Source organism: Penaeus japonicus, unplaced genomic scaffold, assembly GCF_977035675.1.
Source record: "Penaeus japonicus unplaced genomic scaffold, GWHDUDI00000001_assembly GWHDUDI00000034, whole genome shotgun sequence".
Classification (NCBI taxonomy): Eukaryota; Metazoa; Arthropoda; class Malacostraca; order Decapoda; family Penaeidae; genus Penaeus; species Penaeus japonicus.
Window position 1 is genome coordinate 13,796,477 of NW_028234436.1, and position 19,014 is coordinate 13,815,490.

A 19,014-nucleotide genomic window follows, 5' to 3' on the forward strand; every position below is an offset into this window, starting at 1 on the left:
AGTGGAAATTTTAGGTTGACTTCGCCTGTGGGATGTGCGTTGGGAGAAGAAGGGTTAGTGGGGGGGAGGGTATGGGGGGTATGGGTTGGTAAGGTGGGTGGGAGGGGGTGAGGGAGAGGGAAGAGAAGTGGGAGATTGGAAAACAGGGAGATATAGCGACAGAGGGGAACTATAAGAGGAAATGGGAGGAAGGGGGGGAGGAAGAGAGGGCGAGAGGGAAGGAAAGAGGAAGAGAGGGAGAGAAAGAGAGGTAGAGAGAGAGGGAGAGAAGGAGAGGTAGAGAGAGAGGGAGAGAAAGAGAGGTAGAGAGAGAGGGAGAGAAAGAGAGGTAGAGAGAGAGGGAGAGAAGGAGAGGTAGAGAGAGAGGGAGAGAAAGAGAGGTAGAGAGAGAGGGAGAGAAGGAGAGGTAGAGAGAGAGGGAGAGAAAGAGAGGGAGCGAGGGGCAAGAGAGCTAGAGAAGGAGGAAGAGATAGGGAGCAGAGGTAGGAAGGGATAGGGAGGAGAGGTAGAGAGAGAGGGAGAGAAAGAGAGGGAGCGAGGGGCAAGAGAGCTAGAGAGGGAGGAAGGGATAGGGAGCAGAGGTAGGAAGGGATAGGGAGGAGAGGTAGGGATCATGAGGGATATACTGAGACAGGGAGATATACCCAGAAGAAAGAGGTATTGAGAGTGAGTTGAAGGTTAGAGATGCTAAGAAGAATAAAGAGAGAGAAAGGGAGATAAAGGGAGAAAAAAGGAAGAGAGAGAGAGGGAGGGCTGGAGGAGTAAAACTAGATTCCCCTTCCAATGGTAAAACCCGTTCCTAATGAGGAATCTAGACTGTCTCGAAACGTTGTGTTTTTAACTCTATTACTGTGAGTTTTTGTTAACACTTTTTTTTTTTTGACATTCATAAAGTCATAGAGGGAATAGTGGAAAAGCAAATACAAAAATCAAAGGGAAGGGGGGAGAGAGAAAAAAATGTCAGGAGAATTGAATGAGACAGAGAGAGCATATAGATAGACCGAAAAGAAAACGAACATTTAAAAGAAAAAGAAAAGAAAGACCGAACAGAAAACGAGATGAAAACCCGAAAGTAAAAAGAAAAAAAAAAAAAGAAAAAAAAGAAAAGAAAAAAAACAGAAAAAGGCCCGAGAAGAAAGACACGAAAGGAAGGACACGAAAGAAAAGGCACGAAAAAGACATGATAGAAAAAGGCACGAAAAGAAAAGAAAAGAAAAAAAAAATCACTAAAAATAAAATCCGCGAAAACCTACCAATGAGAGGATCATAAATCCGTCCGCGAGGCATGTGGACGAGCTCCGTGCGGGTCTCGAGTAATCCGCCGCAGTAATCCACAGGTAAGTACAGGTACGGATTAGAGTCGTACATAATGTGGCCGTATGGTGAGCGCATCATCTCCCGCACCACCTCGCCGTACTGGTTGAACACCATCACCGGAGTTCCGCATTCGTCCGTCGCGATGTAGTATTTGTTGCGGTAGACCTGCGGGTTGGGGTGAATGGGGGGTCGGTTAGGTCTCTCGGGGGGGGGGGGGGAGGTCTCTTGGTTGCAGTGAGTTGAGGGTTTGTTTATGTTAGTGGTGGTGTGGGGATGGGTGTGGGTGTGGGTGTGGTGTGGGTGTGGGTGTGGATGTGGGTATGTGAGGGTGTGGGTGAGTGTGAGTGTGAATGTGAGTGTGGGTGAGGGTGAGTGTGGATGTGAGTATGGGTGTGTGGATGAGGATGTGGGTATGTGAGGGTGTATGTGAGTGTGAGTGTGTGAATTCAGTTCGGCATAGTGTTCAGGCGGAAGTATACAGAACCACAATCAGATATAGATCTCAGGTGTGTATCCACTCTACCTTCACACACATGGCGTCAACCGAGCCAACATACCTGCGCGAATATGATGTGACCTCGATCGTCGTATACCAGGCTGATGAGGTTGCCGTCCCGCGGGCTGTAGATGTGCGTGACCTGATCCGGATGTCGCTGGTCCGTGTACAGGAACTGGGTCACGTTGCCGAAGTTGTCCTTGCGAGCCACCAGCCTGTTCTCGTGGTCGTACATGTAGCGGATGTTGAAGCGACCGGACTTCGCGGCGCGCACGAGCAGCCCGCGGGCGTTGTACTGGTACGTCACCTCGCGGGCGTTCTGCACGATGGCCCCGCGGGAGTCGTAGCGGTAGACGCCCTCGCCGAACTTGACGATGCGGTCCTGCGAGTCGTACTTCATGGGGATGGTGTTGGTGGAGTAGGTGAGGGAGAGCATGTTGCCGTTGGCGTCGTAGGTGAAGCTCCACGGCTCCTTGGCCTCCACGCTGGTCAGCTGGCCGTCGGCGTCGTACGTGTAGTTCTTGGTGTTGGTGTACGGCTTGGTGTGGAAGTTGCGCGTGTACGTGTTGGTCTGCTTGATCTTGCCGTCAGAGTTGTACAGGATCTGCAGCTTGAACACCTGCATGTTGTGGATGGTCACGGACGACTCGGCCACCTGCAGGTGCGCGTTGAGCTGCCGCGAGAAGATGGCGGTGCCGTCCTGGATGGTCGTCTCGTTGAGCCGCGGGCGCGCGACCTTGAAGTGGCCGATCTGCGACGGGCCGCCGGTCGCCGGGCTGTACGCGAACGGGAACGGCGACAGGTTCTGGCCGCCGATGCGCCCCGAGAAGCTCGTCACGCGGAAGTTCGAGTCGTACTCGTAGGTGAACTTGACGTTGCTGAGTCCCGTCTTGGCGCCGTAGTCGATGCGGTGTTCCTGCAGCAGGCGCCCCGTGTACAGCATGTCCATCTTGTACTCCAGCAGGAACTCCTCGTGCGTGATCTCCGACATGAGGCCGTCGCTGCCGTAGGCGAACTGCGTCTTGCCGTCGCCCGACACGATCTCCTTGAGCTGGCCCGCCTCCGTGTACGTGTAGAGCACCTTGGCGGCGCCCGCGGGGAACGTGGTCAGCAGCAGGCGGCCGGCGTGGTCCAGGTACTGGCGGTACGAGTGCGTGGACCCTGGCGGCGTGTACGTGAAGATGAAGTACCCGAAGGACGGCTGCATCGAGAAGAAGTGGGCGGATCCCGTGGGCGTGGTCACGAACTTGAGGCCGCCCCGCTCGTCGTAGTGCAAGTCCCACGTGCGGCCCGATGGCAGCGTGATGGTCACGGGCTGTGGGGAGGAGGGGAGGGGAGGGGAGGGGAGGGAGAGGTTAGAACAGTACAAGATGGAATTCCTTTTTGGAATCATTCGCGTTCAAAAAGGACAGTGCTAATCCCAAACACATGGATCCCTAACCTTGAACAGAAAAGATTCTGATCCCCATGACTACCCCCCCCAAAAAAAAAAAAACGAAAATATTCAAGATCCCTAACCAATCAACAATAAAAAATCATTCCAATCCCTATAAAATCAATAAAATCCAACTTCTAATCCCTGCTTACCAATCGAATCTCCCCGAAGGTGTAGCTGGTCGTGAAGGGCGCCCGGGCACCGCTTCCGGCCACGCTGGAGAGGAGGCCGTGGGAGTCGTATTCGTAGGTCTCACTCGAGTCGTCCCAGCGCCGCGCCTCCACTCGTCCGAACCTGGGGGGGAGGGAGGGGAGGGGAGGGGATGACTTGTGTGAAAGAGTGTGCTTGATCTTTCGCTCTCTCTCGCTCATTTTTTTTTTCCGTTCGTTCTTTCGTTTCTCTCTTTCTCTCTCTCTCTCTCTCTCTCTCTCTCTCTCTCTCTCTCTCTCTCTCTCTCTCTCTCTCACACACACACAGAAAGGTAGATAGACAGACAAATAGATAAAGACAGAGGGTGACAGAGAGATAGACAAACAAACAAACAAACAAACAGACAGAGAATGAGACAGACAAACAGACAGATAAATGCATTTCTATAAACCCAAATAAGCCGACACATCCACCCGAACAAAAGACACATCCGCAAGGAACTCCATCCGAAGAAAAACAAAACAAAACAAACAGGAGGACACTGCCTCTAAATCACCAGACACAAACAACGCGACGCCATTTCGAAGAGACCGAGAATCACATGTAAATACAGCCTCCTATGCCTCCCCACCCTCTCCTCCCTTCTCCCTCTTCTCTAATACCCCCCCCCCCCCATACCCCATGTACCCTAGCTAAGCCACCCACTACCCCTCCACATCCTTTCCTTTCCTTCTCCCTCTTTCTCCCTCCCCCTCCCTCTCCTTCTCCCTCCATCTCCCCCTCTCCCTCTCCTTCTCCCTCCTCCTCTCCCTCCCCCTCTCCCTCTCCTTCTCCCTCCTCCTCTCCCTCCCCCTTCCTCTGCTTCCCCCTTCCTCTCCCTCCCCCCTCTCCTTCCTCTCCCTCTCCCTCTCCCTCCCCCTCTCCCACACAGCAAGTTCATCCGGACTGGAGTATGTAATTGGTCTACGGAGTGTGAAGAAGAAACTCCATTTCTGTGGCAAATGCGCAATTAAAATTCACAAGGCCGGCGCTTGGTTGCCTCTCCCCCCCCCTCCTCCTCTCCAATCTCCCCCGCTCCCCATCCCTTATTCACCCCACCTTACCCACCCTCCCTTCCCAATCTCTCCCCTTCCCCCATCCCGATTCCTTACTCCTCCCTTCCCCCATCCCCTCCCTCTCTCCCCATCCTCTTCCCCCTCCCCTCCATTTCCCCCCTCCTCTTCCCCATGCTCTTTCACCATCCCCTCCCTCTCTCCCCAACCTCTTCCCCCCTCCCCCTCCCTCTCCCCAACCTCTTCCCCCCTCCCCCTCCCTCTCTCCCCAACCTCTTCCCCCCTCCCTCTCCCCCCTTCCCACTTCCCCCTGTATTTTGCATATCTCCGCGCCGGTCCCATTTTAGGGGGAGGGGAGGAGGGAGTGGATGTGGGGGGGGGGGGTGCCAAAGGAACTCGTGACTGGGACGGATTTCCTTTGGTCAAAAATTACGTGGGATTCTTCATGGTGGAGTCCATTTTTTTCTTCTTTTTATTGTCGTTTTTATGTGCGTGATTGTATTTCATTGTACTTTTTTTGTGGTTGTATTTCATTGTATTTTTTTGGTAGTTGTATTTCATTGTATTTTTTGTGGTTGTATTTCATTGTATCTTTGGGTGGTTGTATTTCATTGTATTTTTTGTGGTTGTATTTCATTGTATTTCTGGTGGTTGTATTTCATTGTATTTTTGGTGGTTGTATTTCATTGTATCTTTGGGTGGTTGTATTTCATTGTAGTTTTTGTAGTTGTACTTCTTATCATATCTTATTGTAGGTCTGTATAGATACTGTAGTCATGCTATTGTACATTTTGTGAATTGGATTTCATTGCCAAGTTTGATATTTTTATTTTCTTGTTCTATTCACAAGTGTAGTTTTTAATGCAGACTGCACTAGACTCAACATAGCATTGTTCAAGTCATTCTAATATTCCGTTTCATAGTGGAATCTACATACCAACGCTGTGTTTTATATCACAATCACCACAATAATCACCACCACCAAACAAACAAACAAATAAACAACTACATAAACAAATAAACAAATACAAGAAAACATACAAATACACCAACATATAAAAAAAACCACAAATAAACAACTACATGAACAAAATAAACAAATACAAAACTCCTTTTCTTCACCACCAAGATGACGCAATACTCAAGACAACGAATTCACTTGGAAGAATGAGTAATCGTGTTTATTTCAAGGCAAAGCTTTCTGTCCAGCTAACAAGATTAACAACATCATTACGCAATGCCCTCATAGCGGCGACATTGCTATTCTGAACACGGGGGGGTTTCATTTATTATTTTTGTATTTGTATGATGAAGAAAACGAGGGTAGTTGTGTTTGTTCGTGGTGTTGTTGTTGTCTTTTGTTTGTTTGTTTTCTTTCTTTCTGTCTGAATGACTGTTTGTCTCTCTCTCTCTCTCTCTCTCTCTCTCTCTCTCTCTCTCTCTCTCTCTCTCTCTCTCTCTCTCTCTCTCTCTCTGTGTGTGTGTGTGTGTGTGTGTGTGTGTGTGTGTGTGTCTCTCTCTCTCTCTCTCTCTCTCTCTCTCTCTCTCTCTCTCTCTCTCTCTCTCTCTCTCTCTCTCTCTCTCTCTCTCTGTTTTATTTGTCTGTCTGTCTGTTTCTACCAGACAAACAGATCTAGACAGATACAGATTAAAAAAACAAACAAACAAACAAACATCACCAAATGAAAAAAAAACACGAAAAAAACAACAAAAAAAGATCGGTTGTGAATATCACCATTGTTCAATTGTCGGAAAGTAAACCCACCGCAGGAAAGTTAGTTAGAGAGTACAGTGAACGCAGAAGCGGGGGAGTTGGAGGGGGGGGGGGGCGAACCGTCACCACAACAGCACAGGAAAATAAAAGGAAAAAAAAAAATCAGCGGCTATTGTTGAGAGAGGGGAGAGAGGGAGGGAGAGAGGGAGGGAGGAAGGGAGGGAGAGGGAGATAGGGGAGAAAGAGAGAAAAATGGAGAGAGAAAAAAAAACAGAGAGAGAGAGAAAGAGAACCAGACAGACAAAGATACAGAGATAACAAGAAAAAAAAAAAAATAAAAGTAAATAATCACATACACCCAACAACAACAAAAACCCTCCCCCGAACAAAAAACACATCGAAACTAATAAAAGAAAAGAAAAGAAAAGGAAAAAAAAAAAAAAAAAAAAAACGGAACGCTAGATATCCTCTGTGCATTTACAAGCATTCACCGTCCCTAACCTGTCACCCTCGGTCATCAAGAAGACGTACAGCCCTTGAAAGCTGGACGACGGAAGGGGAGATGGATCGACGGCATGCCAGGAAACAGAGGAAGGTGCAAGGGAATAAAAAAAAAGAGAAGAAAAAAAAGAGGGGAAAAGAAGAAGAAGGAGGAGGAGGAGAAAGGTTTTCATGTCGGCTGGAAAGGCAGTGTGGATTGTGGCGGGTGTCGGAGGTGAGGGCTACGTGTCGCGATACTGCGGGTTTTCTCGTTTTTGGTTCTCGTTTCGCGTTTCTCGTTTCTCGTTTCTCGTTTCTCTCTCTCTCTCTCTCTCTCTCTCTCTCTCTCTCTCTCTCTCTCTCTCTCTCTCTCTCTCTCTCTCTCTCTCTCTCTCTCTCTGTCTCTCTCTCTCTCTTTCTTTCTGTTTCTTTGTAAGTATGTATGTAAGTATGTAAGCGCGCGCGCGCGCGCGTGTGTGTGTGTGTGTGTGTGTGTGTGTGTGTGTGTGTGTGTGTGTGTGTGTGTGTGTGTGTGTGTGTGTGTGTGCGCGTGCGTGCGTATGGGTGTACGTATGTATGCATGTATCCAAGTTTTTCTCCTCTTCAACCTTTCATTCAAACTCCCATACTCCAAGAGCGTGCCATCTATTCCCTTTCCTCTCCCCTTTTACTCACGGTTCGACACCGGGTGCTTCCATTGATAAAATCATCCTCTCGTCTCGCCTCAACTATTCATCTCAATCTGTCAAGGGGGTTTCAACTTCTCCCTCCCTCCCTCCCTCCTCCCTTGTACGCCAATCGTTGTTCTTTTTTTTCTTCTTCTTCTTCTCCCTCTGTCGTGCTGGACTTCTCGCTTGTCTACGGTGCTTCTTCTTTCTTTGGCATTTGTGTGTCCATCCCCCCCCCTCGGTGATGGTATGTCCTGTTTTTTTTTTTTTTTTTTTTTCCCTTGGTGGTTATGTGGCATCTTCTCTTGGTAAATATGTGTCCCTTTTCCCCTGGTGATTGTGTGTCTTTTTCCTCATGGTAATCATGTGTCCCCCTTCCCCTCTGGTAATTATGTGCTCTCTTCTTCATGATGATTATGTGTCCTCCTCCCCTTGGTTATTATGTTCCCTTTTCCCCTGGTGATTATGTGTCCCCTTTCCCCTGGCAATCACGTGTCCCCTTTTGCTGTAACCCATGTCCAGAATCCTTCTCTTCTGTCACCTATACCTTCCCCTCCTCTCCCTCTTCCCCCTCCTCCGCATTCCCTTCGAGGCCCTATCTGCTCCCACTCCCCCCTACCCCCCTTCACGCCCTCTCGCTACCTTCCACGCTCCCGTTCCCCCTCCCCCTCCCCACCCATGTCTTCTTCTACGCTTTCTCCCCTTTTCCAGGCTCCGCCCTCCTTCCTAGGCCACCTTCCACGCCCATATCCTCCCCCCCCCGCCCACTTCCACGCCCTCTACCTCCTTCTACGCTCCCCTTCCCTACCCCCCTCCCTCATCCACTCCCACACCCCCTGTCAAATCCCTGCCGGGCCATCTGCTCCCACTTCCAATATGTTATTAAATAGTGGGACCTGCCAGACCACAGCGGTAAGTTTGGTAATTAGGAACAAGTTTGGCCCAGCCCCCCCCACTCCCCTTCCCCCCTCTCTCCCTATTCCCCCTTTCTCTGTTTCTCTCTCTCTCTCTCTCTCTCTCTCTCTCTCTCTCTGGAGGAGAGAGCAGGGAAGAGGGAGGAGGGAGGGAGAAAAGAAAGAGAAAAAGGAAAGAGGAAAAGGGAGGTAGGAAGGGTAAGAAGAGAGAGGGAGCGTGGAAAGAAGAGAGGAGAAGAGGGAGGAGGGAGGAGGGAAGAGGGAAGAGATAGGAGAGGGGGGGGAGGGAGTGCATATCATACCTTTACACTTACAATCGTCAACAACAGAGGTGCTAAAAAACGACGACAGCAATAAAAATGATACGAAAAACAACAATTCCAACATCAACAACAACAACATCATCCCACCACCACCACCACCAACAACAACAACCCCAACAACAGCAGCAACAACAACAAACAACATCCCACCAACAAAAACAACTACAAAAACAATCAAACTCAAAAACAAATGCCCCAACAATAAAAACAAACATAACACCAACAATAATAACATCACGGACAACGACACAAAACAACAACAAAAACAAACATGAAAACAAATGATCCAGTGGATTATCGTCATTTTAATTAATGTAATGGCTTTAGAAAATAGAAACTCCTGTTATCCCTCAACGCACATAATTATATTTAATTTAATCTTCATTTCTATCTTATTTCTTTCTCTTTATCTTTTTGTTTGTCACTCTGTTTATCTCTCCTTCATTCTGTCTCCCTTTATTTGTCTTTGTCTTTGTCTTTGTCTCTCTCCCTGTCTGTCTGTCTCTTTCTCTCTTTCTCTCTCTCTCTCTCTCTCTCTCTCTCTCTCTCTCTCTTATTCTTCTTCTTTCTCGTTCATTTTTATCCTTCCTTCTTTCTTTCTCTCCCTCTCTCCATCTACCTTTACCTTTATCATTATCTTAATCAATTCTAATCTCAATTCAAATCTCAGTTTCTGTCCCTTTCTCTTCCCCCCCCGCCCATCTACGCCCATCCACCCCCTTCGCTAGGAGACAAGAAAGAATAATAAAAAAGAGAAAAAAGAGGAGAGTCAGTAAACGACGCGATGCATAAAGTCAACTCGATTCCAAAGCAAGAACAATCCTTGCAATATCAATAACAATAATACTAAAGCAAAGGGAGTATAACAAAGTATGAACAAAAAGCAACTTTCGTGCAATTGCAACTCTTAACTAAGAGAACTTTCTGAACTCTCGGCTGTGTTGTGTTATCCTTCGCTTAACCTGTGTCTATGTTTGTTTCTGTTTTCGTTTGTGTTTGTTTGTGTTTTTTGTTTATGTATGTGTCTGTGTCTGTTTGTGTTTGCGTTTGTTTCTATCGATCTATCTCTCTCGCTCTCTTCCAGTCAAACGAATTGACAAATACATACAAAGACAAAGACACACACACACACACACACACACACACTTCCAACCCCAGCCCCCCACCCAACACACACCCTTCCAACTCCCCCCCCCCACACACACACACCTATTCATTCGCACACTCAACAAAAAAAATCTACTCTACTGGTTACAAAAGTATAAAAATCTTGTAACTCACACCTGATAACAAAACCCTGATGCAATTGATGTTTTTCATGATGCAAAAATTGTCATTGCTAATATCCTTGCCTTTGTGTTTCTCCCGGAAACGTTGTCAGAAGCATCATCATCAAAAGCATATATCTTTTTTTGAATATGAAAATAGTTCTAATCTTTTTTTTTTCTTTTATAATACTATTTATTGAACCGTAATTGAACCGACTGAAATAAGTAATTGAATAAATTCAGTCAATCAATGAATAAATTAATTAATAAGCAATAATGAAAAATGAAGATAATTAGATATAAACTTTCTCCTAAGAAATACACATAGAAACATACAGTTTCTCGTATTCAACATAACTTCAGAAAGCTAAACTTAACCACAGGTGTTCAAACTTTTGTGTGACAGTTCAAAAGGGATATGACAAGTACATGCAGACGACCAGAAATATTGAAAGACATTGGCGACCTGCTCAAAACTGAATGATATAAACAACCTGATTAATATTAAATGGTACAGACGACCTAAACAATACTAAGTGGTATAGACGACCTAAACAATACTAAGTGGTGCAGACGACCTGAACCTTACTGAATGTTAAAGAAACGACCTTGGCGTGACGACCTGGTACTGACGACCTGAACAATACTGAATGATAAAGAAACGACCTTGGCGTGCCTGAATAACGTGCAGAGACGACCTTAACGACACCGAATCACACACAGAGACGACCATGAACGACCTTAACTATACAGAATCAAGTACACCGACGACCTTCACAATAAAGAAGCACGAAAAGTAAAACGACCTAGAACGACCATAATAAAGAAACGACCTAGAACGACTTTCACAATACAGAAACGACCAAAAATGACCATAACAATACGGAAACGACCAAAAAACGACCTTAAATTAAACAGGACCACGTAGAGAGACAACCAATAAACGACCTTAAATGAAACAAAACCAAGTACATAAACGACCTAGAACGACCTTCACAACACAACCAATAACGACCTTAAACTCTACAGAACCACGTACACAGAAACGACCTAAAACCACCACGTACTGACCTGTCATACGTGACATTGAGGGAAGACAGGTGGTCGCCCAGAGTGATGGAGGTAGGGTGGCCGTTGTGGTCGTACGTGAGTCTCAGAAGAGGCTGACTCGACCCATCTGTCAACGACTCGGTACGACTCGTGCCATCCCAAGCCCGGCGGAGGACTCGTGACCCGTTGACCTGTGAGGTGAGGGTGGTCGTGTATTAATATCAGTGGGGGAGGGATGTCTGTTTGATGATATGGTGCTGGTGAGGATATTATGATAGTGATAGGGATGGTGATAATGGTGATAGTGAGGATATATATAATAATAGTGATAGTGATGGTGATAGTGAGGATGGTAATAGTGATGATAATAATGAAAATAATAATATCAAAAAATGATTATATCAACAATAACGATATGATAATGATGATATGATAACAATAATAATAAGGACTATAACTATGATGATATTAATGATATCAATATTATGATATAGATAAGAATAATTATAGTTGACAATTATAATGATAATGATATTAATATTAACAAGAGCCACCATACTTATAATAATAAAAATAACAATAATCACAACAATAATGGTAATGATAATAATAATGATAATGATAAAAATAGTAATAGTAATGATAATCATTATGATTTACAATAATAATAATAACAATAAGATATATAAAGATGATAGTATCTATATTAATCATAATAAATCTGATAATCATTTTTATAAAGAGAATGAAAAAGATAATCATCTTCATATCAGTCTTCGAACTCTAAATATTCTCAACAAACAATGTATAAACAATGAAAATAGCAACGCTATGTATTGTAGCAAATGAGGGAGAAATCGAAATGATAATTGAATTAAAACACATACTTTGCCTAAGATATTAATAATGATGATGACGACGATAAACATGCAAAGAAATACACACACACACACTTACACACAACAAACAACCGTACAACACACACACACAAACAACCGTACAACACACAAACACACACAAACAACCGTACAACACACACACAAACAACCGTACAACACACACACACAAACAACCGTACAACACACACACAAACAACCATACAACACACACACACAAACAACCGTACAACACACACACACAAACAACCGTACAACACACACACAAACAACCATACAACACACACACAAACAACCGTACAACACACAAACACACAAACAACCGTACAACACACACACACAAACAACCGTACAACACACACACACAAACAACCGTACAACACACAAACAACCATACAACACACACCCAACCAAAACAACCATACAACACACACCCAACCAAAACAACCAAAAAACACACACCCAACCAAAACAAACACAAACACAAACACAATCACACCAGGAACTCACCAGCAGCACCGTCTCGACCAAGCGCTCCTGCCGACGTCGGTCCCCCACGCCATAGCTGGTGGTGAGGGCGTTGGGCGGGCCAGGAGCCGCGGCGACTTCGTAGCGATGGACCGCCGGCAGGAGGCGTGCTTGCGTGGGCAGCGACACCTCCAGGAGCGGCGAGTAGGCGGTGGCGAGGGCGGTGGCGTAACCCCCCCACGGAAGGTCCTGGCGCCACGTTCCGTTCGACCATACTTGCAGGTCCGAGCGAACCGCCCCTGGGAATGGGAAGTTGTCGGTTATGTGTTGTTCTGATAGACTTCTGGTTGATAGATATGGAAATAGATAAATCGATAGATAGGTAGATAGATAAATAAGTGAGTAAATGATGTATATATGTATGTGTGTGTTTATATATATATATATATATATATATATATATATATATATATATATATATATATAATGAATGAATAAGTAGATATATAAATCGATATGTAAATATATAAATAAATGCATGAACAAGTAAATGACTTAACAAATAATCTAAAGAATAAAAAAAATAAAAATAAAAAAGCATACTGGATAAAAAAAAAGTAAAAGCTATAACAAACAATAAACACATTTCAAGATTACTTCCCATAAAAAAATAAAAAAAAAGAAAAACAAGAAAAACACAGCATGAGAGTCCGGAACTGGGAATAGAAAAAAAGAAAAGAAATATAATAAATATATATAATATAAATAAATATATACACGTACCATTAATCACACTAAGAGACAGCTAATGCCACAAGGTCAAAGAGGGGTCACGGGAGAGAGTAAAGTGCCAAGATAACAGACAGAGATTATCCCTTTGAGATGAGAACAATGTAAAAGGGTGATGAATACGTTTGTATATACATTTATTCACGTATAAAATTACACAAAAAGACCTTTTATTATTCTCTTCTCCATTCTACTCTGTCAGCCTTGTTATCTGCCTGTCTCTAGGTTTTTATATTTGTCTACCTGTCTTTCCCTCTGTCTGTCTGTCTTTATTCATTTTGGTCTTTTTTTGCCCAAGTTTTTAATATTTTTGTTTTGTATGTCGACGTATCCGACTATCTGTCTGTCCGGTTTTGAGTGCCTTGCCTTTTTATTTTTCTCTCTTCCTCTCTCTCTCTCCCCCCCCCCCCCTCTCTCTCTCTCTCTCTCTCTCTCTCTCTCTCTCTCTCTCTCTCTCTCTCTCTCTCTCTCTCTTTTTCTGTCTTTCTCTATTTGTCTCTCTCTCTCCCTTTCTCTCTCTCCCTCTCCCTCCCTCCCTCTCTATCACTCTCTCTCTCTCTCCCTCTCTCTCTCTCTCTCTCTCTCTCTCTCTCTCTCTCTCTCTCTCTCTCTCTCTCGCGTGCCTCTTCCGCCGGCTCGACACATACCAACATTCCTAACATCACTCCGTCTGCACTCGCCGTACACAATATCGTGCCGGTTTCGCGGCTGAGGATTGTGTTGCAGCACTCCACGGTGTGTGCAACGGCTTCGAGTGTCCCTTGCAACTGCCAAGAATTATTCACTCGACGACACAACCCCCCCCCCATCCCCCCAGGACTGAAGACCTGCTCTTCTGTGTAAAGCGAACCACATCTCTAGTGTCGCCTGTTGACATCTAGAGAGGGAAATGTAATGATGATTTTTGTTTTGTTTTTGTTTTTTTAAGATATCTATTTGTTTTCTCTGGGTCTGTCTGTCTCTCTCTCTCCTCTCTCTCTCTCTCTCTCATCTGTGACTCTCTCTTTCTGTATCGAAAGGTGCTCATATACGGCTTAGCGCGTTGAGTGTCGCGTCAGGGCAGAGTTCGCTTTTTTTTTTTTTTCTCTCTTTTTTTTTTTTTTTGGGGGGGGGGGGTGAGTAGGGAGGTGGGGGAGTGGGGAGGAGGAGAGGGATAAGACGCCGAGAGGGTTTGAAAGGCATGAGGGGACGAAAGGCCCAACGAAAAGTGAGGGGAAAGTAAAATAAAGAAGAAAAAGAAAGGGTCTGGGGAGCTATGCAGGCAAGGAAAAGGAAGGGGAAGGTAGTAAATGGGAAGGAAATAGAAGATGAAGAGGGAGGAAAGGTATAGGCAAAGTGGAAAGGGGGTGGGGTGAAATATAGGAAAGAGTGATACGAGCGAGAGAAGAAAAAGCAAAAAGGAGAGAGCAAGAGGAGGTTTGGAAGGGAGCAAGGGCAAGTAAGGGGAAGGGAAAGGGAATAGGAGGAAAAAAAAAAACGAAAATAAAGGAAGAGAAAGAAATACAAAGGATACAAGAAGGAAAAGGGAATGGAAAGGTTGAAAGAAAAGCAAAGTGGGGGAGACGAGAAGGGGAGAGGGACAAGAGAAGAGAGACGCGATGAGGGGAGGGGCGGAGAAGGGGAGAGGGGGAGGAGAGGGCGGTTGAGAAAGGGGGGAGGGGGGGAGGGGGAGAGGGAAGAAGAGAGGAGAAGAGAAAGAGGGGAGGAGGAGGCGAACGGGGAAGGAAAGACGGAGAGAAAAGGGAAGAAGAGGAAGAGGAAGAAAGGGAGTGGGCAAGAGGAGAAGGGGGGGTGGGGGGAGGAAGGAAACGTCAAGGTGGAGGGCGAACGCGAGTGTTGCGGGCGGTGCGAGCAGGAATATTGGATCGGCCCTGACGCAGGAGGGGGGGAGGGGGGAGAGGGAAGAGAGGGGGAGGGAGGGAGGAGGGGGGAGAGGGAAGAGAGGGGGAGGGGGGGAGGAGGGGGGAGAGGGAAGAGAGGGGGAGGGGCGGAAGGGGAGGGCAAAAGGGGAAAGTAAAGGTGGGGGTGACAAGAGAGAGGGAAGGCAAGGGGCGGAATGGGAGGGTAAGAGGGTGACCAGGGAGAGGGGATGGGGAAGGAGGGATGGGAAGAGGGGATGGGGAAGGAGGGATGGGAAGGGGGGAAGGAGGGAGAGAGAGAGAGGGAGGAGAGGCTGTGACACCAGAGGGGAAAATGCGAAAGAGGGAGGGGAAAGCAAGAGGAGAAAGAGAGGGAGACAAGGAACGTGGGAGAGAGAGAGAGAGAGAGAGAGAGAGAGAGAAGGGGAGAAGGGGTAGGGACAGGGGTAGGTGAGGTGGGGGAAACTGTCAGCGCTAGGGAGCAAAGGGGGGGAGGGGGTAGTGAGGGGAAGTGAGGGGAAGTGAGCACGAAGGTCCGGTCGGGCGGAGATCGGATAATAAAATGCTGAAATGCTGGACTAAACTGAACGCGGGACAGCCATGAAAAGGGTAAAAAGAGAAAAAAAATAAATGTAGGGACATTTATAAAATACATTTGTTTCGGAAAATGATGACAATAATCGTTATGATAATGACTATGGCGATGGTGATGGTGGTGGTGGTGGTGATGGTGATGATGATGATGGTGGTGATGGTGATGATGATGATAATGATGATAATAGTGACGGCCATCCCTCCCCTATTCCTTCATATCTCCCTCCCTCTCCCCTATCCCCCCTATCCCAACCCCCCGCTGAGGCTCACAATCTCCCATCTCCCGATAAAAAAACTATATATAAAAAAGGGATGCGAAGAAAAGGTGGAGGAGAGAGAGAAAGAGAATTCAAAATTTCCCATGGAGAAAAAATAGCGAAAAGAGACCAAGAGAGACGACGACAAAGAAAAAAGAAAAAAGTAAAAGAGAGAAAAAACAAAGAATTTACCTCGAGGTCCAAGCGAAAGACCCAAAAATATGAAGATGGACTAAAAAAAAAAAAAAAAATCTGGGGAAAAGCCTAATAAAAAATGTATTTGAAAAAATCGATAATGAGAAACAGGCGGTGGTGTTCGGGCGTGAAATGACTGTCGGAATGCGCAGTGGGTGGAGGTTCCGGCCAATTAAACTATCAATTCATTTTTTTTTCGTCTTAATTTTTCTTTTCTTTTTTCTTTTAGTGTAGAAATGGTGACGTCATCAATTAAGAGCTCAAATGAGTCTCTTTCGAATGATGGGGATGGGATGAGATGGGGTGAGGTAGGAGGTAAGGGGTGGGGGTGGGGTGGCATGAAGAGGAGGAGGAGGAGGAGGATAAGGAGGAGGAGAAGAAGAAGAAGGGGGAGAAGGAGAAGTAGGAAAAGGAGGGGGAGAAGAAAGAAGAAGAAGAGGAAAAGGAGAAGGAAAAAGAGAAGAGGAAAAGGAGGAGGAGGAGGGGCAGAAGGAAAAGGAGGAGGAGGAGGAGGAGAAGAAGGAGGAGGTACTGGCTGTAGGAGAAGGGGGAGGAGGAGGAGGTGGTGGTAGGAGAAGGGGGAGGAGGAGGAGGTGGTGGTAGGAGAAGGGGGAGGAGGAGGAGGTGGTAGGAGAAGGGGGAAGAGGAGGAGGAGGAAGAAGAGTAAAGCGGGGACTCAGGATACAAGATAAGCCGTCTGATAAGTCACAAAGCAAATTCCTAACTTCAGTCGAACGTATAAAAATAGTCTTCGCCAACACGAACCTGCATCACAGAGCAAGACAATTATCAATTGATAAATCTGATCAGAAATTAACATTAAAAAGAGGGAAGCCAAAAGCCTTTGATATTCTTTGATAAAATCTTTTGCTGGTTGCAACAAAAAGCACTTTGTAAAAAAAAATTGAGATGTGCTTTTGTGTTTTTTTTATTTTTATTTTATTTTAGACGTGTGTGTGTGTGTGTGTGTGTGTGTGTGTGTGTGTGTGTGTGTGTGTGTGTGTGTGTGTGTGTGTGTGTGTGTGTGTGTGTGTGTGTGTGTGTGTGTGTGTGTGTGTGTGTGTGTGTGTGTGTGCGTGTGTATGTGTGTGTGTGTGTGTGTGTGAGTGCGTGTGTGTGTGTGTGTGTGTGTAAGTGTATGTTTACCGCATGCGTGTATTGTATGTGCGCATGTGTGTCTGGCAGCATACACGTACACATAAATACACGTTCGGAGTATTTCTCTTCTTTTTAATGGCAATAATTCACATTTTGCGGATATATCCTTCTCTCTCTCGTCTCCCGCCCGTTCTAAATTATTCAGCGTCGATTTTTCAAAGATTTATCGCCACAAAAAACTCTCCCGGATTTTGAAGTATCATTTGTTTTTTCTTCTCGTCTTGTGATCAAATTTGCAAAATTCCGTAAATCGTGAAAGCAAAATATAGAAAAATATTTTCTCTCTTTTTCTCAAAATAAATCACAATCGAGTCGATAACAACGATATATATATATATATATATATATATATATATATATATATATGTGTGTGTGTGTGTGTGTGTGTGTGTGTGTGTGTGTGTGTGTGTGTATGTGTGTGTGTGTGTGTGTGTGTGTGTGTGTGTGTGTGTGTGTGTGTGTGTGTGTGTGTGTGTGTGTGTGTGTGTGTGTGTGTGTGTGTATGTAAGGATATATATATATATATATATATATATATATATATATATATATATATATATGTACATATATACATACATATATATATATATATATATATATATAATATATACATATATATATATATATACATATATATATATACACACACATATATATACATATATATATATATACATATATAATATATATATATATATATATATATATATATACATATATATATATATACATATATATATACATATATACATACATAAATGCGTGTGTGCTTGCGCGTGTGCTTGTGCGTGTGCCTATAAAATCTTATAGCTCACGCCACTTTTTTTTTTATCGAACAAAAACATATTCTAAAAATAACATCAACCGAGTCTCCCCCTCATGAAAAAAATATAGTAACCCGCACGCATTAAGAGCCATCTGCCAAGGACACTTTTTATATCCGTAGTCGCGTGAGGGATGTTAAAAAATGAAGAGAGGGGAGGGAAAGGGGAAAAAAAGGTAAGGGGAGGAAAAGGGGTAAGGGAAGGGGACGGGAAGAAGAGAGGGGAGTAACAGGGGAAGAGGAGAGGGGAGTAACAGAGGAAGAGGAGAGGGGAGTAACAGAGAGAGAGGGGAGGGGAAGAGATGAGGAGAGTAACAGAGGAAGAGAGGAGGGGCAGGAGAAAGGGGAGGAAAAGGGGTAAGGGAAGGGGAGGGGAAGAGAAGAGGGGAGTAGCAGAGGAAGAGGGGAGGGGAAGAGAAGAGGGGAGTAACAGAGGAAGAGGGAAGGGGGAGAAAAAGAAGAGAGGGAGAGGAGAGGGGAGTAACAGAGAAAGAGGGGAGGGGAAGAGATGAGGAGAGTAACAGAGGAAGAGAGGAGGGGCAGGAGAAAGGGGAGGAAAAGGGGTAAGGGAAGGGGAGGGGAAGAGGAGAGGGGAGTAGCAGAGGAAGAGGGGAGGGGAAGAGAAGAGGGGAGAAACAGAGGAAGAGGGGAGGGGAAGAAGAGAGGGGAGGAAAAGGGACAGAGGGTAGGGGAAGGGGAGGAGAGAGGATGGAGGAACGAGACGAGGAAACACGGAGAGGAGAGAGGGAAGAAGGGAGAGGGAGGAGAAGGAGAAGGTAGACGTGGAGAGGAATCGAGGAAGAGGAGGAGAGACGGGAGAAGGAAAGGCGAAAAAATGGGGAGAGGGGAAGAGAGAGGAAAAAAAGAGAGAGAGGGGAAGGAAGGAAGGAAGAGAAAGATCAGAAAAAAGAGTTGGGAGGAAGAAAGGAGGGCCAAAAGGAAGGGCGAAAGGGACGAGGGAGGTAAGAGAGAAAGATAACAAATGAGAAACAGAAAAACAGAAAGAAGAAGAAGAAGAAGAAGAGAGAGAGAAGGGAGGAGGGGACGAGATAGATAGATCGAAAGAGAGGGTGGGAGAGAGATAGAGATAGGAGGAGAGACAGAGAGA

General features: G+C 45.5%; 1 protein-coding gene across 7 annotated transcripts in view; it reads right to left on the reverse strand.

Annotated features, from left to right (window-relative positions):
* LOC122256929 (teneurin-a) overlaps positions 1–19,014 on the reverse strand; it is a 682,571-nt gene that overhangs the window by 7,403 nt on the left and 656,154 nt on the right. For all 7 annotated transcript variants that reach the window (XM_086530860.1, XM_086530858.1, XM_086530856.1 and 4 more), the window contains 5 exons: positions 12,274–12,530; positions 10,889–11,058; positions 3,401–3,542; positions 1,875–3,128; positions 1,254–1,482 (listed from right to left, as the gene is read on the reverse strand). In XM_086530860.1, the coding sequence (XP_086386986.1) occupies positions 1,254–1,482; positions 1,875–3,128; positions 3,401–3,542; positions 10,889–11,058; positions 12,274–12,530 (2,052 nt within the window). The remainder of the gene's footprint in view (positions 1–1,253; positions 1,483–1,874; positions 3,129–3,400; positions 3,543–10,888; positions 11,059–12,273; positions 12,531–19,014) is intronic.